Source organism: Sorex fumeus, unplaced genomic scaffold (assembly GCF_029834395.1).
Source record: "Sorex fumeus unplaced genomic scaffold, SorFum_2.1 ptg000011l, whole genome shotgun sequence".
Taxonomy (NCBI): domain Eukaryota; kingdom Metazoa; phylum Chordata; class Mammalia; order Eulipotyphla; family Soricidae; genus Sorex; species Sorex fumeus.
The window spans coordinates 4505017-4525537 of NW_026606068.1; the positions used below are offsets into that span (position 1 = coordinate 4505017).

General features: G+C 56.7%; 2 protein-coding genes across 2 annotated transcripts in view; one reads left to right on the forward strand and one right to left on the reverse strand.

Moving 5' to 3' along the window:
* Positions 1 to 20521, forward strand: part of MTOR (mechanistic target of rapamycin kinase) — a 126335-nt gene that overhangs the window by 59416 nt on the left and 46398 nt on the right. The window lies entirely within an intron of this gene.
* On the reverse strand, positions 1418 to 6095 carry ANGPTL7 (angiopoietin like 7). The gene is made up of 5 exons (XM_056110859.1): positions 5723 to 6095; positions 3064 to 3164; positions 2482 to 2676; positions 1679 to 1877; positions 1418 to 1589 (listed from the first exon to the last, which is right to left on the reverse strand). Exons 1-5 carry the CDS (start codon positions 6093 to 6095, stop codon positions 1420 to 1422), a joined length of 1038 nt encoding a protein of 345 aa, XP_055966834.1. The 3' UTR covers positions 1418 to 1419.

A 20521-nucleotide genomic window follows, 5' to 3' on the forward strand; every position in this document is an offset into this window, starting at 1 on the left:
ATCAGCGCTGGTGCCTGGGATTGAACCTAGCATGGCACAAGTCAGCAGACAACTCAGCTCCTTTGCTTTCTCTCTCTCTCTCTCTCTCTCTCTCTCTCTCTCTCTCTCTCTCTCTCTCTCTCTCTCTCTCATGAATCTTCACGTTCAGGTACTGTGGATTCTCAACAGTCAAGAACTGCAGTTTTAATAGAAAATAGTGAATTAGGACAATGGCGTACCTTAACAGACTGGTACAGTGAGTGGGTTTTGTGAAGGAAAAAGGTTTCTTTTTCTGTTTGTTTTGGGGCCACAGCCAGCGACGCTCAGGGCTTCCTCCTGGCTCTGCACTCAGGAATCACTCCTGGCAGTGCTTGGGGGACTGTGTGGGGTGCCAGGGATCGAACCCAGGTCGGCCCTAGGCAAGTCAAGCGCCCTCCCCGCAGAACTATCGTTCCGGCCCTGGAAAAATGTTTCTTGAAGGTCAAGATGATTTGGTGTCCGTTACAGCGGAACATGCTTCCTTCTCGGACGTGTGAATTTGCCGAGGTAGAAAGCGGGAGTGTTTGCTCAGGTGCTCTCTTGAGCCGTCTCCCTGCGCCCAGACCTCGGCGGAAGTTTCTAGAGTGCATTTGCCAGGACCTCAGGAGCAATGACAAGAGTTTTTGTCTTGTCTTGTTTCTATTTTTTTTACAACAAATAAGCGTATATTATAAATGAAAAAAGAGACTTTGAACATGTAAAGCAACGTACAATATTTTATTTTTACCAAGCAAGATGCTCACGTACAGCAGTGAGTTATTCATCAGCAGAACGTCTACTTCAGCTTTCAGAAACCTTTGTTAAACGAGATGGGCAAAGGGGCTCTTTGAGCCACCCTCCGACAGGGTGAATGGAGCTGCTCCAGGTGACGAGTGCCCTGGGGTGCGGGAGCAGGCGGCTCCGGCCTGCCCGGCTGTCCTCCCTGGGGGCGCCCTGTGCGAGCCCGGGCGCAGGGGAGTGCCCGAGTGCTGCCAGCCAGTGCAGCCTGGGCAGCTCACCTCCAGCAAGTTTGTCTCCAAAAGTGTGTAAGCTAAAAGCTAATTCGTTTAGTTTAAAAGAGGAACTTGGCTCCCCTACAGCCCCTTCGCCCTTTTCTCTGGCACCCATGCCAGCCTTTGAGAATCAGATTTAATATTAGCAAAAAAAAAAAAGTTCTGTCCTCATGTAACCTCATGTAATTTGGGTCTTAGAGCAAATAGGTGAAATGGTCTCATTTTCCTTGCAAGGAAACAGTCTGCCCTCGCCCGGGCAGGCTCCCTCCCGCCTCGACTGTGTCTCAGGCCTGATGCCTTGACGCCCCTCGGCAGTGTCCTTGGTCCCTGCGGAGGCTTGCCCTCCTCCCCGGCCCCGGCCCAGACCCTCGTCCCCGCGTCTCCGGCCTGCGTCACAGCACGCCTCCCGTTAAGGCTGGAAGTTTTCAGGGCGGATTTTCATCTCCACCCGTTTGAGGGAGTAGCTCGCCCCGTGCCAGCCGTACCAGCTGATCCCGTCCAGGTGCTTGGCGTGCTCCCCGAGGCGGTAGTAGACGCCGTTGAGGTTGGAGTCCGTGCAGCAGTTGTACCAGTACCCCCCTGGGCCGAGACGCGCCAGTGAGGGCAAGCCTCTGCGCCCGCCCGGAGGGAACGCCCCCCGCCGCCCCTTGGCGGAGCTGGGAACTCACCTTTGCGCAGCTGGGCACACTTGTCCAAGCAGTTGTCGTTGTCCTTGTCCTTGGTGCTGAAGGCCGTGTTGTTGTGGTAGAACAGGGCGTCCTTCCCCACGCTGCCGCTGTAGTTCCCCAGGAAGAGGCGGTAGCTGTTGAGCTCGTCGCCCAGAGCAAAGTGGCTGTACTCGGCGTAGCGCACGCTGCCCTCCCAGTCCTGCAGGGCCGGGCGGGTCTCAGGCCACCGCCGCCACGCTCTGCCCTGCCGCCCTCTGCAAAGGTTTCACCACTCTCCCGGGGTCCTCGGCTCAGTTCTGTGGCCTTGTGAGTCTGTCTTACCACGTCCCTCCCTCACCCGGCCTTGGAGGTTGTAGAAATGTGATTTTGCTCCGTCCTGCTCAGAGGTCTCAAAAGCACAATTGAGGGGCCCGGAAAAATAGCTCAGCTAGGTGGGCTGGGGCCAGGCTTTGGACCCCAGCACTGCATTTCTGGGAACTGCTCCCATGCGCTGAGCGGGAGCAGCCTCGGAGCACCCCGGCCTGCTCTGCTTCCCGCAGAGGGAAGAAAGAAAAGGCAGTTGCAGACAGAGTGGCGCGGGAAGGTCTTTGGCAAGGGCCACCCATCAGCGTCATTGCGGTGTGCACGGCCTGCGTGGCGCCCGGGCAGGGCAGGGCCCAGGGCTCTGCAGACAGCTGCATTGTGCACGACCGGCATCAGCCTCTTCTGTACTCCTGCAGTCTAACCTTTGTTTCCGAATAAAGGGGTCGGGAAAGCCTGTTCCTCCTCAGCTGCACTGCGGGGGTGGGGGGGGCCCTGCTCACCTCCAGCTCCACGCGCAGCCGGGTCGGCCGTCTGGACAGCCGGTGGATGTTCTCGTTGCCCAGCCAGAAGTCCCCGCGGATGCTGCCGAAGCCCTGCTTGTACTGCGCCCAGTCCTGGTAGAAGGAGACGAGGCCGCTCTTGCGCCTCTGGATGATGGTCCAGCCCCCGCCCGAGGTCTCCATGTCGCAGAACACCTGGCAGACGGGAGGTCAGGGCATGCGGGGGGGCTGGCCCGCTGACCCTCCTGCAGAGCCAGACGTGGGGGGGGGGGCGCCTCACTGGCTTCCTGGGCACCCATAGCGCTTGAGCCTGAGGGTGATGGCAGGGGGCTTTGGGGGGGGGGCAGATTGCAGGTACCGCGATCGGCGCCCTCATACTGTTTTTCTCCTCCCACTAAGACACAGCAGACTTTCGGGCAGTGAGGGGACTCCGGGAAACGCAGTGGAGCTGGCCGGGACATGAGGGCCCGGAGGTGCCTGGGCTTAGTTGCCCATAGACGGCATTTGCCCCGCTCCCTGCTGTTCGGCTCTCTGGGTCTCTGCCTACGGCCTAGAGTGGGCTGTGACGGAGCCCCGTCTCACCTCCAGCTCTGGGCTGCCCAGGAAGTCGTCCGGAGGAAGCCTGTACACGCCTGAGATGCGGTAGTTCCTCTGGTGGAGGGAGGAGCAGTCATACATGGCATCTGCAAAGGGACCAGAGTGCAGGCTGAGCGCCGGCGCCCCCTAGCGGCAGGGTTCGGACAGACTTCAGCTCCCCCCCAGCGCACACCCGAGTCAGTATTGAACACCCTGGCTGAGGGGGGTCTGCGGAGGCTAGCAGGGAAGGATCCTGTTTTGTTGGGGCCACACCCAGGCATGCGCTGGTGGTGCTTGTCCTGATGGCCTCGCCCGGCGGTCACAGGGGCCTGCTGTAGCTCCCTGAGAATTCTAGAAACACTGGAATGTGTCCATCCCGATGAGAGCCCCCGCCTATTAGGGTGGGCTTCTGGGACAGCTCCTTCCCACCTGGGAGGTCCCACATCTGGGCTTGTTGGTTCTCGGTTCTTTGTACGTTTTTTTTGTGGACTTCCCAGAGTCAGGGCTCTTGCCTCGTAGGATGCAGTTAGGGGAGACAGATTTTAATATCTTGGCTCTTCCCCCTCGATGGGTCAGCTGGAGGTGGACACGCAGCTCCCTGGCTGAGTTAATCAGGGCTATGAGACCCCGAGCTGAGGGCTTCACTCTGGACCCGACCTCAGGGGTTTCCCAGCTGCCCTGCGGCTTCTGCTTTGTTCTGGCTGTGTTTGCTTCCTCTGCTGTGTTTGGGGATTCGATTCTGGTGGTCACTGCTCTGGGCTGTAGAGATGAGCACCAAGTATCAGCCCGGGCTGAGCAGTAGAAGTGGGAGAAGAACTAGCCATCAGAGTGGGTCACTTCCTGTTGCTGCTGAAAACACCGGTTTCCTGCTGTGTTTGAGGGCATCCTACCTACAGGGTATAAACGTGAGCCAGCACCTGAGAACAGATTGGGAAAGAGTGTGGCGGGCAGGAAGAGGCCTGCTGGGAGCTGCCCTCGAGGTGGGAGGAAGCGGAGGGGCAGGACGTGTCCAGGTGCCGGGCATGCAGGCACCTCAGGACGGGCTTTCCTCTCCGATCCAGTCCGGACTCACTTCTCTGGGAAATAGTCTGGGAATTTCTTCCTAGCCCCGAACCGAGGGCCAGAGAGTACGTGCGTAGAAAGGAATTTTCACTTACAGCTTTGGTAATGGGACTATAAAGCTTGATTTTCTGTTGCAACTCTGGTTTGAGGGCAGGAGCGATAGTACAGCCGGGAGGGCGTTTGTCTTGCACACGGCTGACCTGGGTCCCATCCCCCGCATCCCATATGGTCCCCTGAGCATCACCAGATGTGACCCAACAGAAAAAAACTCAGAAAAAAAAAAGCATACACACACACACAACACCCCAAACCTCTAGTTTGAGAGAGGTTGGAAAGATGGTAAGGAGGGAAGGCACTTGCTTTGCAGGTGGCTACAGCATCTGCAACCCTGGTTCGAATCCTGGCACCGCAGATAGCTCCCTGAGACTGCCAGGGGAACCCCCGAGGCTCCCAGAGTGTGCCCCCAAACCCAGAAAGTTTTTAAAAAGCTTTTCCCCTGAACTGAGGGGCAACAATGACTTACTCTGTTCTTGGCTTGGTTTTTGCTGTGACTGAATGTTTTTATCTCGGCAAGGAATGGCATGGTTATGGGCTACTTTCCTTGCAGCTCTGCAACTCTTCAGTTTCCTGTTGATTTTTCCAGGGCACCTGTTTTGCCTCTGCACGGTAAATTAGTTCACCCCCGCCCTTCTGAGCCAGGTCAACTTGAAACTGGAAAGTTATTTCACAAAGGAAAACTAATCATTAGATGAGTGTTATTTTGGACCTGCTAAACATTCCTGTTTCAGCATTTCTTTTCCTCTTCTTTTGCGGGGGCGGGGGGGGGGCAGCACACCTGGCGGTTCTCAGAGATCACCTCTCCCCTTGGCTGGGAGCCACAGGCCAGGCACCCCCTAACCTCCCTGTAACCTCGCCGACCCTGATTACCTTTTATCACCTGCTTGGGGGGCAGGGGGAGAATTTACTTGATATTATGGCAAAAAAATTGAATTCCCAGAACTGAGGAATCGTGAGGACACTTTCTCCGGAAGCCAGGGAGTTCTAGGTGGCGGGCACTGTGGGTCCTGGCACTGTGCTGGCGGGAAGGTCAGGCTCCGACCACCCTTCGTTCCCTAGTTCCCGCTCTGCGCCCTAGAGGCCCCGAGGCTATTGCTGGCAAAACTTGGCTTCCAGAGCAACAGAGAGTATGGTTTGGGTTCCTTCCTGCTTCCTGGGGACTGGGGGGACAGCTTTGCAGCGCCAGGTCGGGCCCCTGAGCGCCGACTTCCAAAACAGGGAGACTCAGATCCCATGATTCCCGAGACGTCTCCTCTGAAACCCTGAGGTTCTGAGATCTGCTCTTTGATTTTGGATAAACCACATCATCTCGCTGGGCGCCAAGATTCATGCCTTCAGTATTACAGAGCACTGTGGGAATCAAGGAAAAGGTTCTGGGTAGATTTACAGCCGATCAGGAATCAGCACCCCCCACCCCCAGCCTTCACGTAGGAGTACAGAGCGGATGGCGCGGGCCCAGGAAAGGAACCCCAGAGAACCCTCGGGCGGCGGCGGACAGCCGCCTGCGTTAGTGGGGGCGGCGCTCCCGGGCCCCCCTGCTCCTCACCGGCCGAGGTCTGCGTGACGGTCTGGGCCGCCTGCAGCTGCATGAGGCCCATCTGCTCGTGCATCTCCGAGTACTTGCCCTCCGCGTCCGCCAGCCGGGCCGCCGCGCGCTTGGCCTGGCCCTCCAGCTCCGTGACCTGCATGGCCACGCTCACCCAGTCCCGCTGCTGCCTCTCGCCCAGCTCGCCCAGCGCGTGGCTGAGGTTGGCCACCCGCGCCCTGAGCTCCTGCACCTCCTCGCAGCAGGCGGCCGCCTGGAGCTGGGCGGGGCTCTTGCGCTTGGGGGGCTTCTGGGACCAGACCGGGTGGGCGACGGACGCCACGAGGAGAACGCAGAGCCAAGGGCTGGCGAGGTGAGCCTTGCGCTGCGGCATCGTGCCCGGGCCCGGGTGAGGAAGGGCCGAGAAGGGGTGCGCGGCGTGGTCCCGGCCAGCTGAAATCGCACCCTTGGGCTCCCGGGGCCCGGCGCCTGGTGGCTTTCCTTGCTCGCTCTCGCTGGTCCTCGTCAGCTGCCCTGGAAACTTGGAGCCGTGTCGCCTCGCCGGGGATGCTCTCTCTGGAAACTCAGCATCTTAAATATTGCTTGCTGCCTGGACCTCCACCCCCACCCCGGCCACGCGGGGCTGCGCCCCTCCCGCGCGTCCGGGAGGGTCAGGTGCCTGGCGGGTGAAGTCAGAGGGAACTTCGGCCAGAGGGGAGAGGGAGGGGGCAGAGGCGAGTCTCGCCTCCCTCGCTGCCGTCTTGGGGCTGAAACTGTGAATTTGTGTATTCCGTTCCCCCATCAGATGGTGCCCCTGCCAGCCACTGGCTCAACTCTCGCCGCCGGCCAGGCAGAGTCAGAGAAGCGGCCAAGTTCCATTTTAGAGGTTATTAACTCCGGGCCGAGCTTGAGGTGGGCACAGAGTTAGGGACAAGATTCTCCACCCCCCCACCCCCGAGCAGCTGTTAGCATCATCTGTGCTGCTTCTACGAGGAGCTGAAATCGTTTGCTACCCCCTGGAATGTGCTTTTAAACAAAGAGTATTCCTTTGTTATCCCTCAGCAAAATCCTTTTCACTCAGTCTGGACCTGCTAAACATTTCAAATATGAGATGAAAATTTTCACTCAATCTAGACCTAGCATTGTCTCATATTTGAAATTTTAAACAGAGTATCCCTTTCTCATCCTTCGGGATTTTACAGAATCTTCTATCTGGCCCTAACACTCTCATATTTGAAACTTTCCAACTTTAAGAAAACTCTAGAAGTAGGATAGAATAAGTCTCTTAGGAATTATTTAAAAAAAAAAAAAACCCTTTTTACAAACTTCGTCTTTCAACCAAAAACAGGCCAGTAGTTCTTTTTCCCGCTTGCTTTTAGCAAAAAGATGATAGCAAGGATGATACCTCAGGAGTGCTGGCCGTGGTTCTGGATGGCCACTCCCTCAGTGTGGAGGCAGGGTCAGCTGGAGGCAGTCGTGGGCCATGGTTTAAAATTTTAAAAATATATTAAAATAAAAGGGATGTGACTGGAGTGATAGTACAGGGGGGAGGATGCTTGCCTTGCATGCAGCCAACGTGGGTTTGATCCCCGGCATCCCATAGGGTCCCCCATGCGCTGCCAGGAGTGATTACTGAGTGTAGAGCCAGGAATAACCTCTGAGCATCTCTGGGTGTGTCCCAAAAAAACATTTTTTTAAAAAAATAGGGGACAGAATTCCCATCACCTAATAAATCCACTTAATGAATCACATTTTCCTTTTATCTTTTTTCCTAATAATTTGTACGTTTGAAGTTTTTCTGTATACACACATCCCTAAATATAGGGATTTTTTTTTCATGTACAATATTTGAAAGCCACCTCTCCTTTGAAAACAAACCCAGAATTTCAGCCAGCATTTTTTGGTAGGGCGTTTGCCTTGCACGCAGCCAACCTGGCCGAGCCGGGTTCGATTCCTCCGCCCCTCTCGGAGAGCCCGGCAAGCTACCAAGAGTATTTCACTGCACGGCAAAGCCTGGCAAGCTACCCGTGACGTATTCAATAACACAGTAAGAACAAAGTCTCGAAATGGAGACGTTACTGGGCCCGCTCGAGTAAATTGATGAACAGCGGGAGGACAGGACAGTTATTTTATAAAGTAGTTCACAATCCCACCACCATTACACCTTCCCATCACCATAGTTTGGGTGTTATCATTCTGTCCCCCAGTCCCTGCCCCAAAGCGTAACTCGAAGCAATAGAATATTTCCCTCTAAGGTTGGTTGCCTCCTACTTTGAATCCCACCAAAGTGGTGTGGTACTCTTGGAGTCTGGGGAGGGAATGTCCGATGAAGTGTGCGTGGCTGCGAATGCGGCCGAGAGTCCAGGAAAGTGTTCACTCGTGGGTGAGGCTCAGCCCGTGTGGAGAGCGGCCGTGAGCATGATGGTGGTTGGGTTCTGGAGGTTTTCGGCTGCTGGGGCTGGGTCCCTTGGGGCAGGGAGGGGTCTCCCCTGGCCCCCTCCGGGGTGGGTGCACAAGTGAAGCAGCCTGGCACAGGGCCCGGTGACGTGGTTATGGCCAGCGCCATGTGATGCTCCCTTCCAGGAGAGAAGGACATGTGATCTGGATGGTGGCCGATGACGAGATTATGTGGCGCCAGCCAGAGGTGGCCTTAGCTCTCTCAAAATAAGCTTTCACCAAATACACGGGTTCGAGACTCTTCTGGCCTCCAGCAGTGAGTCTGTCTCTGGGTCCTGGGAACGTGCGCTTGCGGCTCCCGGGTTCTGGGGCCCGTTGATCTCCGTGCGGCCCCGCGTGGGTGAGCCTGACACTCAGCAGCCCTCCCACCGTCCCTGTTGAACCTTTTCCCGTGGGGGCTTTTAGCCTCTCAGAAACTCTTTCTTGGGGCCGCAGAGAGGTGAGTGCTCGGGGAGTCGGGCGCGGGGGGCTCAAGCCTGTGCTTCATGGTGGGAGGGAGGGCGAGGCCGTCAGCCGTTTCTGGGGCGGTTGCCGTGTACCTGATCCACCTGGGTTGGGTCCTTGGTGCTCCCTCTGGTCCCCTGAGTGTAGAGCCTGGAGTCAGCCCCAATCCGCCTGGCAGGGTGTGCCCCTTCGTCCTCCCCCTGCCCCTGCCGAAAAAATAAAGTCATTTTTGTTCAGGCAGCTAGGATTCCCAAACAAACCTTTCCTCCTCTAAGTGAAAGGCCAGGTGGGGTCAGGTGGGGTCGCGTCAGTTTTCTACTCCCGTCTCTGTTGCCTGCTCCGGGCTGAGGCTGAGGCTGGCACCATCTAACAACTGGCCGTTCTGCTGAAATACTTGTTTAGGGTTGGCACTGCCAGCCGGCCCCTGCTCTCCCTGTGTCTCAAACCCCACTGGGCACTGGCGACACGGAGCCCCTGACTCATGCCAGTCTGGCCTCAGTGACACATCTGCCCGGTCCCCGGGGGAGCTTCAGGATGATGTCCTGGCCAGCAGCCAGCTCTAAGAGATAAAACTGTGCCATGGAAATGCCATATGCCATGACAGTGTGCCCACTGTCTCAGGGCCCAGGTGGCAGTGTGAAGAGAATGGACACGGAGGCAGCGCGCTTGGACTCGGAAAAGGTGCTCAGGTCCTGGTGGTTGGGTTCTGGAGGTTTTCGGCTGCTGGGGCTGGGTCCCTTGGGGCACCCGCCCCGGGCAGGAAAGTGAGGAGAAAATGCCCCGGCCGGTCATGTTTGCAGCCTTGACAGCCCTTCCAGAAAAGGTGGGTGGGGTCCAGCACAGATACCTCTCTCTGACATGTATGTTCTGGAAATTTATTTCTAACATAAGGCATAAGTTGGAGACAAAAGGATGTTTTGTGTTTTGTTTTGTTTTTTCTTGGGGTCACACCCGGCGATGCACAGGGGATACTCCTGGCTCTGCAGTCAAGAATTACTCCTGGCGGTGCTTGGGGGACCCTATGGGATGCTGGGAATCGAACCCGGGTTGGCCGCATGCAAGGCAAACGCCCTCCCCGCTGTGCTATCGCTCCAGCCCCTTGTTTGTTTGTTTAAGTTTTTTGTTAATTGCCTAAGTTGTTCAAAATGTGGATGTACATGTCCAAATGTCAATGAAATCCCCCAAATTTTGAGAAATGGCTGATTTTGAGTATTTTGCCATCCCAGAAGAGTATCTATTCTTCAAAACATCCACACCCCAAGGGTGTCCTAGATTCTGGATTTCTGCAGGATGGAAAGTGAGCCCTTGTTTGGAGTCCAGCGAAGCCAGCAGAGAAAACCAAGAAGAATGCGGAGGATTAGAACAATTTTCTCTGCTCTTTAGCCCACTGGTGACTGTGGGCCTGGAAATTAACTGAGAAAATCTGGAAAACCTGGTTAGGCACCTTTCCCCCCCCCCCTTTTCTCTATGTGGCTACCAGGGAAAGATCAGCTTAGTGATTCTGGGAAAGATGCCTATGAAAAAAATAAAGCCTCGATTCTTTTTTTTTTTTGGTGGGGGGGTGTCAGTGTGGCAGTACGTGAAGCTGCCAGGGCCATACCTGGAGGCCTGGGGAAGGGTCTGTCCCGGCCCCTTGCATACACAGGCACATGTGGTGCTCTGGGGGTGCTCTTGGCTCAGTGCTCCAGGGACCGTGCATGCAGCACATGGAGCCCAGCGATCTTTCTGCCCCCCCTCACCCGCAACTCTCTGTTCTTCTTTTGTGAGGGGGAAGTTGTTGGGCCAAATCCATCTTCGTCCAGGTTCCTGGCTCGGTGCCCAGGGGTGAGCAGTGGCCCCTGGTGTGTCAGGGATTCAAACGGGTTGCTGCTTCGGCGGCTGCACGAAGGCCCCATCGAGGCCTTACCTCAGGTGTGTCTCCGGCTCCAGGGACCCAGCCTGAGGGTGGCGGGGCCAGGAGGACCCTCGAGATGGACAGCAGGCCTCGAAAGGTCAGGGTTGACCTTCCCCCATGTGGAGCCCCGCCCTGCTCCTCCTAAGCTGCTGCTTTGGGGGCGGGGGGGGGAAGGGGAGTCGCCCTCCCCCCCCGCAGCCCTGTGATCGCGCCCCCCTCCCCGTGCCCCCGGGCACCTGCCTGTCAGGGCGGCTGTCTGCCTTGTGGGGACTTCATTTCTCTCGCAGGCGGGTAATGAGTCACAGCCTGACTGCCTATAAATAGCTGCCGCGTCCCCGGCCTGTCACTCGCTCCTATTTCTGTCTCCGCCGGAACCTGGAAGCCGCCCGTCACACACAGCCCTCTCGCCTCCTCCCGCACTGCCGTCCAGTCTCTGTGCCGGGGCCGTCGGTCATTCCTCCCAGCTTGCCCTTTAGTTTTTCTTTTCTTCTTTCGAGGGGATCTCCTCCCAGCAGCGCGTGACCAGCTGACCCTGTGGCTGGAGGCGAGGGTCCAGGGTGCAGTGCTGCAGCCCCAGCGGTGACCCAGGCCCCCCCCCGGGCTGCTCCCATCGATAGACGTTGGGAACCGTGTGACGCTGGGGTCTGCGATCGGCCATGTGCAGTCAAATGCCTTAACCCTTTTTTTTCCCCCATTTTTTGTTTTAACGTAGGCATACCGCTACTCGTGTGGCCACTGATGAAGCTGGCTGAAGCCGCCACCTTTTTCTTTGTGCTGGCTTCATCTCCTTCCTCTGTGCCTTGCCCCTTCACTTCCCGTTGCGAGTGCACACCAGTGTCCACGCCTCAGGCTGCAGGGCCCTGAGTTCGGTGGTTCCTTAGTCCAGGGGCTCGCCTGCGCGCTCACCTCGGCACTGTCCCCCCGGGCCTCAGCCTCCGTGTAGGGTCTGTGGCTGAATGATAGCGCCGTGGGGCGGAGGGGATGCAACGGGCAGGGCGCTCGCCTTGCACTCAGCTGGCCCAGATTCAGGCGCCAGCACCCCCGTTGGTCCCTCAGAGCCCCGCCAGGAGAGTCCTGAGTCAGAGCCAGGAGTACCCCTGAGCACTGCCGGGTGTGGCCCCCAAACAAAAGTGAGCCCTCAAATGCCAGGACTGCAGGAAAGCTGCACTCTCAGAAGTTTGGAGATTCTGTTAGACAGTGAAAGTGCTGGTCCAGCTTCCTGGTCTCTTGCAGAAATAGTTGCCGTCTGGGGCGGTGTGACAGGCTGGCCTCCAGGACACCGCAGGGAGGCAGGTTGGGCCTGGCGAGGTTCTGGAAGGCCTCCCACGGAAAGGGGTCCCTGGGTTAGAAACAAAACAAAATCCAGGAGCCGGAGAGGGCGTCCTGAGCAGACTCCGTCCCGCTGCGAGCTTGGCTCCCTAGAACATCAGTGCGTGTGGTCTCAGGAGGAAAAAGGGCGCTGGCCCCGCGTGATCCCCAGCACTGCAGGGGTCACTCCTGAGCACAGAGCTAGGACTCACCCCTGACTGCAGCCCGGCACTGACCCAGCCCTTCAAAGGACAAGAAGAATGGAGGGGGTCGGGGGAGAGTGAGGGGACCTCGGGGATTCTCAGACCCTCCCCGTGGACATATAAGTGGGTAAAAACCACTCAGGAGAACAGTTGGCGGCCATCTTCTAAAGCTAAATGAGACCAACCCAACAGTTTCACTTTTAAGTATATTGCAACAGACATGCAAGCATGCACGCATGAAGACCTGCACGAGGGGCTGGAGAGAGCACAGCGGGTAGGGCGTTTGCCTTGCACACGGCCGACCCGGGTTCGATTCCCAGCATCCCATATGGTCCCCTGAGCACCGCCTGGAGTGACTCCTGAGTGCAGAGCCAGGAGGAACCCCTGTGCATCGCCAGGTGTGACCCAAAAAGCAAAAAAAAAAAAAAAAGACCTACAGGGATGTCAGGGAGTAGTGGCACTGACTCTGGTCGCAAACCGAAAGCACGTCAAGCCCCAGCCCTGCAAGCCGCTAAGCCGTGACAGAGTCGTACGGGGCCTGTCTCTCAGACCTGCTCGTAAACACTCACCAGGCCAGTTCTGTTGGGAGTCAGGCCGCCTTGGTTCTGGGCCTGAGATGGGGAGGGAGGACGGGGAGGGCGGCGTGGACTGTGCGCGGGGCAGGAGCGAGCGTTTCTTTCTCTCTTTGGTGTGGCCACGTATCAAACTGGGCTCTGTGTGCACTTGGCTACAAGGATGTGCTATGTGTTGGCTGGGAAGTGCGCTTAAAAAGAGTGCGGGGTAGGGGCTGGAGCCATAGCGCTGCGGGTAGGGCGTTTGCCTTGCACGCAGCCAACATGACCGACCCAGGTTCGAATCCCAGCATCCCATATGGTCCCCCGAGCACCGCCAGGAGTAATTCCTGAGTGCATGAGCCAGGAGTAACCCCTGAGCATTGCCGGGTGTTGACCCAAAAACCAAAAAAAAAAAAAAAATAGTGTCGGGGGGGGAGGGAAAGAGAAAAAGGAAGAAAGGGAGAGAAAGAGAGAGGGAAGAGGGAGGAGAGAGGGAGGGAGAGCTGCCACAGAGCAGGTGATTATCATCCAGAGACTCTTCTGTGAAATAAGTTCCACCTGTGATTCTTTGTTCAGGGGCTTAATTTTCTTCCTGGTTTTTTTTTTTTTTTTTTTTTTTTGGTGCATGTGCGTCTCCGTTGACCTGTAACCTCTGAAGGCAAAGACCTTGACTTGACTTACTGACTTCAGTGCCTGTATCGTTTAGAGCTCCACACACAACCCGGGACAGAAGGGGTGGTTGGAACTTGCCGGCTGGGAGTTCCTGGCGGGTCTGCTCCCCCGGGAGTGTTGTGGAGGCCCCCGGGTCTTCGCGCCGGGATCCATGAGGCTGAGGGCTGTGTGGCGGTTCTTTCCTGCTCCTGAGTTCATTTTTCTTCCTGTCTGAGTCGTCGAAGCCATGTGCGATCTTGAAGGGTGGAGATCATTCCAGTCATTCTCTCTTAACTCGATAACTCGAGGAAACATTGTTATGGTCTAATTGCTTTATATGATAGTAAAACTGTCGGTCATCATAGGCGTCCCTAGAAACCCGCTCCTTACCTGTTCCTTACATGTGAGATCACAGGAGGCCCACAGGGCTCCTGTGTAGGGTAGAGTTTTGTCTCTCTTGTGTCTTCTAGAAGATTCTGTAAGTGGTATAGCTGGATACACCCATCTGCCTAGACCTGTCTGTTACCCTTCCTCAGGCAGCAGCTCACAGTGAAGGCAGAATAGAGACCGTCGTGTTCTGTCACATGTCCCTGTCTGGGCAACGCCACCCCATCCTTGGCCCAAGCCTGCCCGTGTCCCCCCTCCTGGGTGTGCAGGCCCCCCGCCGGCTGGACAGATGGGCCTCGTCTTCTGATTGCTCGGAACATGGGACTGGCCGTGCCTGAGCAGCAGTTAGCAGCAAGAGTAACGGGCTCTGGAGGCTAATACTGGAGCTGGCGGGCGGACATACAAGTCCCCAAGGTGCCCCCCTAGCGGGAACCTAGTGGGAACTGGAGTCCCGCCTTGGCGGCCCGCCTCGCCTTCCAGAAAACGGCCCCCAGTCTGCGCTTTTCCCAAAGGCTTCACAGTTCGGAGTGAGGATTTGCTCACAACTCCTCGTTTCTTGGCAAAAACACAACCCACATCTGTGACCTGTGGCTGACACCAAGAACACCATCGTGCCTTGAGGAATCTACCTCGTGCACAGCTGCCAGCAATAAGGGGGCAGTGGGGGCGACCCCCGGGGGCCAGAGCATGAGCACAAACTGTGTGTCTTCTGCTTCCTCTCGTCCTTAAGAATGATAGGACTGGAGCGATAGCACAGCAGGTCAGGCGTTTGCCTTGCATGTGGCTCAACCCAGGTTCAATTCCCAGCATCTCATATGGTCCCCTGAGCACCGCCAGGAGTAACTCCTGAGTGCAGAGCCAGGAGTAACCCCTGTGCATTGCCGGGTGTGACCTAAAAAGCAAAAAAAAAAAAAAAGAATGTTGAAGCTGGAGTGATAGCACAGCAGGGAGGGCGTTTGCCTTGCACGCGGCTAACCCGGTTCGATCCCCGGCAACCCATATGGTCCCCCGAGCACCGCCAGGCGTAATTCCTGAGTACAGAGCCGGGAGTCAGTTCTGAGCCATTGCCGGGTGTGACCCAAAAAGCAAAAAAAAAAAAAAAAAAAAAGTTCTCTGAGGGCCGGGATGCAGCTCCGTAATGAAACGTGTGCGTCCTGGCTTACTCCGGCCACACTCACACGTGCTTTGACACCCGCCACTTGGAGGAGGCCTGGCCTCACTGGTCAGCAGCGGAGCATGAACTGCCGAGGACGCCTGCGCCCCCACCGCCCAGCCATTTGGCCCTCGCGGAACATCTTATAAACCTCCAGCCTGTCAGTGCGGAGCGCTGCCCGTCCCGGGATGGAGCCCCGGGGAGGCTCCCGAAGCTGGCCAGAAGGACAGGAGGTCTCTGAGTGCGGCAGCAGACCGTGCGAGGGGACAGGGGACAGGCAGCTGTAGTTGGGCGGGAAATACCTGCACCAGCCCTGCTCCAGCCCGGCCGCGGGAAGGCCGTGGGCAAGTCAGGGAGCTGCTTTCCTTTCCTGTGGGACTTGGAGGCACGCCGCGTGGTTTCTGGGGCCGCTCGCCCTCCGTGAGGTGTGCAGTGCAGGGTTGACGGCAGAGCGCGCGCTCACCCCTCCAGTTACTTCCCCGGTGACCTCACTCATGATTTCTGTGTCGCACGGGGAATTAAACTGTGCCGCCGTGCTCTGGAACTTGGAACTGTCTAGACAGATCCTGAATTCGTGTGTTAAGCTGGGGGGGGGGGAGGAGCGGGGGTCCACCTTCGATCCATGGACTCCGTGGGCGCTGGCCTCCGTGCCGTGGACACTCCCGACACATTCTATCCGGTGTGGGGAAATGCTTCGCCAGTGGCTCCGACGGTCTTTCCACGCCACCCTGGCGGTGGGTCTTGGCATGCCGGGACACGTGTCCCGCTCAGCCCTTCCCGCCAGGAAGGCGGGCAGATGTTTCTCTTCCCCCGGGTTCCAGGATGGGGCTCGCGCTCTGCAGGATGGCTGCTCCTGGCCGGGGCGGGGACCAGTCACATCTGCTTCCACAATTAAGCTTGCTGCCGCCGATGCCAGCTTATTTAGTTCTTGTTTCTCAGCTTCACGTAATAGACTGAGTCAGTCTATTTCTGAGAAGCCGAAGAATCCAGATTTTACCCAAAATATCCCCACTCTGCTCTGAATCAGAGGAGCTGAGCGTTCACCTTGGCTTCACTCTGCCCGCCCTCCTCCCCTCCTCCCCTCCTCCCCGTTCCTCGTCGCCCTCCTCCCCCCCCTCCCCCGACAGCTTCTCTCCTCTCATCGTTCCTCTCAGAGCTCTTCATTTTGCTCTGGATACGAAGAAGCATAAAGACGGAGAAAAACCTCTAGGCGTCCCCAGAAAAGGAGCAGCACTCATTGCTGTAGAATAAAAAAGATAATGGCCAATTTGTCAAGAAGTGTTGACAAGAAAGATAAAGTTGGAAGTAATTAACTAGCTGACACGCGGGGAGTGACGTGCCTGCCAATAGCTCCCTAAATCAGCCCGAGCCGCGATAGGTGACAGCCGTGCATCATTTTTACAGCACGCCTCCGACAGCCCCTGGGCTGGAAGCCCGCCAGCACAAATCAGATGCTCTGACACTCGCCGTCCCAGCCGGGCGGGGGTGAGGGCACGCTGGGCGCCGGGGCCAGCCCTGCGGACCTCGAGGGCATAGCCGGGGCCAAGGGAGCCCCTGAGCAGCTCCTGGCCACCGACGCCCCCAGCCGGCGGGAGAATGTGACTTAGCAGGAGGGCACCCCGGGATCTCTCGGCAGGGTAGGGTTAGGACTGGCGGAGAATGATGGAAAGACCCAGGAGAAATTGGGAAACATCCTTGTGAGGTGAGGAAGCCACAGACAGGGTCTGGGGAGAAGAGCGCCCAGAGGGCTGAGCGCAGGATTTGCCTGCTCAACCCCTGGGTTCCAGCACTTCCGGGAACGGTGCCCAGACGGAGCTGGGAGTAGCCTGAGCACTCGGGTGTGGCCCAAACGTCAAGAGATGTGAGTGCCCTGTGGTTGCCTTGCGTGAAATGTCGGGGGGAGGGAGAATTTCATTGAACCTCCCTCAGTTGAAAACCAAAGCTAGGCAATTGGAGCGGTAGCATAGTGGGTAGGGCGTTTGCCTTGCACGTGGCTGACCCAGGTTCGATTCCCAGCATCCCATATGGTCCCCTGAGCACCGCCAGGAGTAATTCCTGAGTGCAGAGCCAGGAGTAACCCCTGTGCATCGCCGGGTGTGACCCCAAAAGGAAAAAAAAAACAAAGCTGGGCCTCCCCTACCATCTCAGCAAACTGGAATTCTGTCTCCCGTTGCCTCGTCTCCCCGCTGCTTGGGGAGAGGGGCCTCTGGGTGGGGGCGCTTCCCCAGCCCACATTCCAGGTCTGTGAGGTCTCTGTCACGGTGCTGCCCTCTCTGCCTGGGACCTCGGGAGTCCAGGTGGCACCAGCCTCCTTCGCACGTGGGTAGGTTGTCCAAAACAGGAAGGGTGAGTTTGGAGCTGACGTTGACGGAATCCTGGTGCAGGCTCAGGTCTCAGCCTCAGAAGGGTGCTCTTCGGTGTGCCAGTGTGTGATGGTGTTTCTAGCAACTTGTAGTCTCTTTTTCCTTTTTGCCTGTGCTCAAGGATCTCACCAGGCAGAGTTGGGGGCCCATATGTGGCACCGCAGAGTGAAACCGGATTGGCAGCATGCAAGGCAAGCACCTTCTCTCCAGCCCAAGCTGCTGTTACGCTTGTACAGAAAGAAGCCACGCGGTTTGAAGAGGGCGGTTTATGAGGACTTCCTTAGCAGTTTCACGTCCAGTGTTAAAGTCCCTGAAAAACCCTGTGAAGGGGGTAGCACTGGCCCCATTTTGTAGGTGAAAAAGCGAAAACTCAGAAGGTGATGTGTTGGTGATCACGCAGATAAGTAGCGGCATCGGACCTCCAAATCCAAACCCGAGTCTTCACACAGCCGTCCCGCCCTCTCCCAAAGGGACACCTCCAGGTTGAAGGGCTTCAGACCTGTGGGCCTCGGTCTCTCGGGTCTGGCCACGGAGACACTGCCCCTTCCCTCTCGGGTGGTGACGGCCTCGCAGGGGCATGAGCTGGGGATGATGCTTGATTAGAGGCAGGAAGCACTTGTTTATGGCTTGCACAAATGGTAGTCTGGGATGTTCCCTCCGTTTTATTAGAAGGAATGTCATGGAATTTGAATTTTTAAAAATGGTATTTATGGCATCAGTCTCTTGCCGTGGTCCCACTGTCGTCATCCTCATCCTCCTCATCATCATCATCACTGTCATCCCGTTGATTGTTGAATTACTTGAGCGGGCGCTGGTAACGTCTCCATTCCTCCCACCTGAGATTTTATCGGCCTCTTCTTCTCGTCTTTTCCCAACAATTGGAGGCTCTTTCAGGGTCAGGAGAATGAGACCTGTTGTCGTTACTGTATTTGGCATATTGAGTATGTCAAGGGGAGCATGCCAGGCTCTGCCCATGCAGGCGGGATACTCTTGGCAGCTTGCTGGGGCTCTCCGAGAGGCATATATTTATATAGTCTTTAAATGTGTCACACAGCCCCTTTCGGTCCAGAAAGCGGCCTGGAGCGTGGCGGTGGTTGGGTAATGGAGCTGCCGGGGCTGGGTCCCTTGGGGTGAGGTGGGCTCTCACCTGCCCCACAGCCTGGCGTGGATTCCGGTGGCATGGTTCTGAGACCCCCGTTGGGGAGGAGCATCCGTGAGTTCTGGAGGGTGGCCGATGAGGAGATTATCTGGTGCCGGCAGGGTGTGGCTTATAGGTGTGATCCCTGAGTCACCGGAGACTGGGGGAACCAGGCAGAAGATCTCTGTTCCAGGGTCCTGTTGAGTCCAGAGTCCAAGGTCACAGACTTCTGCATTATCTGGGTTTCGTGGGACTTTATTCATGCGTGAGGCTCAGCCTGAGCATCCGGAAAGTGGCCTGGAGTGTGGCGGTGGTTGGGTAACAGAGGTCGGCTGCCGGGGCTGGGTCCCTTGGGGTGCGGAGGGCTCTCACCCACCCCACAGCCTGGGTGCGGAGTCCCCATGATACCAAACTGAACCCAAACCCTGGAACTTCCCAAAACCACTTAAACCTTCATTCTAGCTGAGAGGACAGTTTGTCTGTGGGGCAGTGAACCGGGTTCTCACTCACTAGAGATAGGCTGGCCTCCTTTGCGGCCCCCCTCGGAACACCATCCAAGATGTGTTCAAGTCTGCCCCCGCCTTCTGTTTTTGGTGGGAGGTGGGGTGAGGGCCGTGCGCTACACCCAGCTGGGGGCTTACTGCTGACTCTGTGCTTTGGGCTCACTCCTGGCAGTGCTCAGGAGACCGTATGGAATGTCGGGGGTCGAACCCAGGTGGTCTGTGTGCAAAACCGGCGCCCTGCCCACCGTGCTACGGCTCTGGGCCCATCTCCAGCTTCCTTCCCTTTCTTCCGTAACTCGGGCTTACAATGTTCAGTGTTGCACTGCTTCCGTTTACCCCCTGGGTGATCTCCGGGCGGCTAGGGAACCCCGCGGCTCTCTCTCTCCGCCTGTGTTCGATGGTCTCTGGCCGCTCCCTCACCCGGGACAGCAGGCAAAGGAGGAAACGAGGGCCACCAGGCGGGTTGATGGCCAGTTCCCGTTTATTCCATTCTCCCCATGCGCCTGTTCCAGTCTCCCTGAGCCCCTCGTTCTAGTCTCACGCTGCCCCTCATTCCCGTCTCCTCCTGTCTCTCCCGCTTATCTCTCCGTGCTCCCTCTCGCAGCCACATCTCTCATCTCTCTGCACGCCTGCTCCTGAATTCTTCCCCTGCATTCTTCTCCCGCTGTCCCCCTTGCTAGTCTCTCCATGCTCCATCTTGCTGCCCTGGTCTCTCCTCTCTCTTCAAGTCACCCTCATTGGGGGTAGCAGGATCAACATATCAAAGCCCTTCCTGACTGCCCATGGGCTCGAGGGAGGGAAATACCACCTAGCGTGTTTCTCCTCTCCTTAGTCCAATAACTTAATTAACATCTTAATCCATTTCTTAATAGTAGTTATTTTGTATGGACACAGTAAGAGCTTGTAGGGTGGCTCTCCAGTGGACATCTCACTATAGACTCAGATTACAGTGCTCAGGCCGGATTAATCATTTCTAACCCCAGCAGGGTCTGTTTTTTTTTCTTTTTGGGTCACACCCAGCAATGCACAGGGGTTACTCCTGGCTCTGCACTCAGGAATTAGTCCTGGCGGTGCTCAGGGGACCATATGGGATGCTGGGATTCGAACCCAGGTCAGCCGCATGCAAGGCAAACATCCCACCCTCTGTGCTATCGCTCCAGCCCCGACCCCAGCAGGGTCTGAATCTAGTTGTTACTTTTCGGATCATGACAGAACTTGTCCATGACCTGCTCTTAACTTAGAGTTAAGTATCATAACACTTTGGCCTGGCCCATTTCGATGCCAGGGTAGCTCACAGCTTGCCCTGGGTCCATCCAGTCTCTCATCAGGACCCTGCTTTTAGGGTGCTAAGAAGTGAGGGCAACTGAGGCTGAAGTCGAGAAAACAGGTGCCAGGAGTGAATATCATTTGGAGTCATTTCACTCCCAAGTTACAAAAGCGTAGCGTTAACTGTCTTCCTGTGTCTATACAAAAAGGGTGTTGCTTTGAAGCAACTATGCAAAGGACTTAAAGAGAAGAGAAAAGCAATATTTACAGGTCAGCAGAGTCTGATCAGGAGGCAAAGGCAATTGACAGGTTGTGGAGCAATCAACAAACCCAAGCAATCAACAAACCCAACAGGGAGGAAGGGCAAACCAGTGTTATCCTACGACCCCCTAAACAGGTTTTGTGGAACAGGTGTTGAAACCTTACGGCTTTTCTCTTCCAGACCTCCCCTCGTGCCTGCATGTCGTTTGACTTTGTTTTTCCCTGGTTTGCGGCAGGG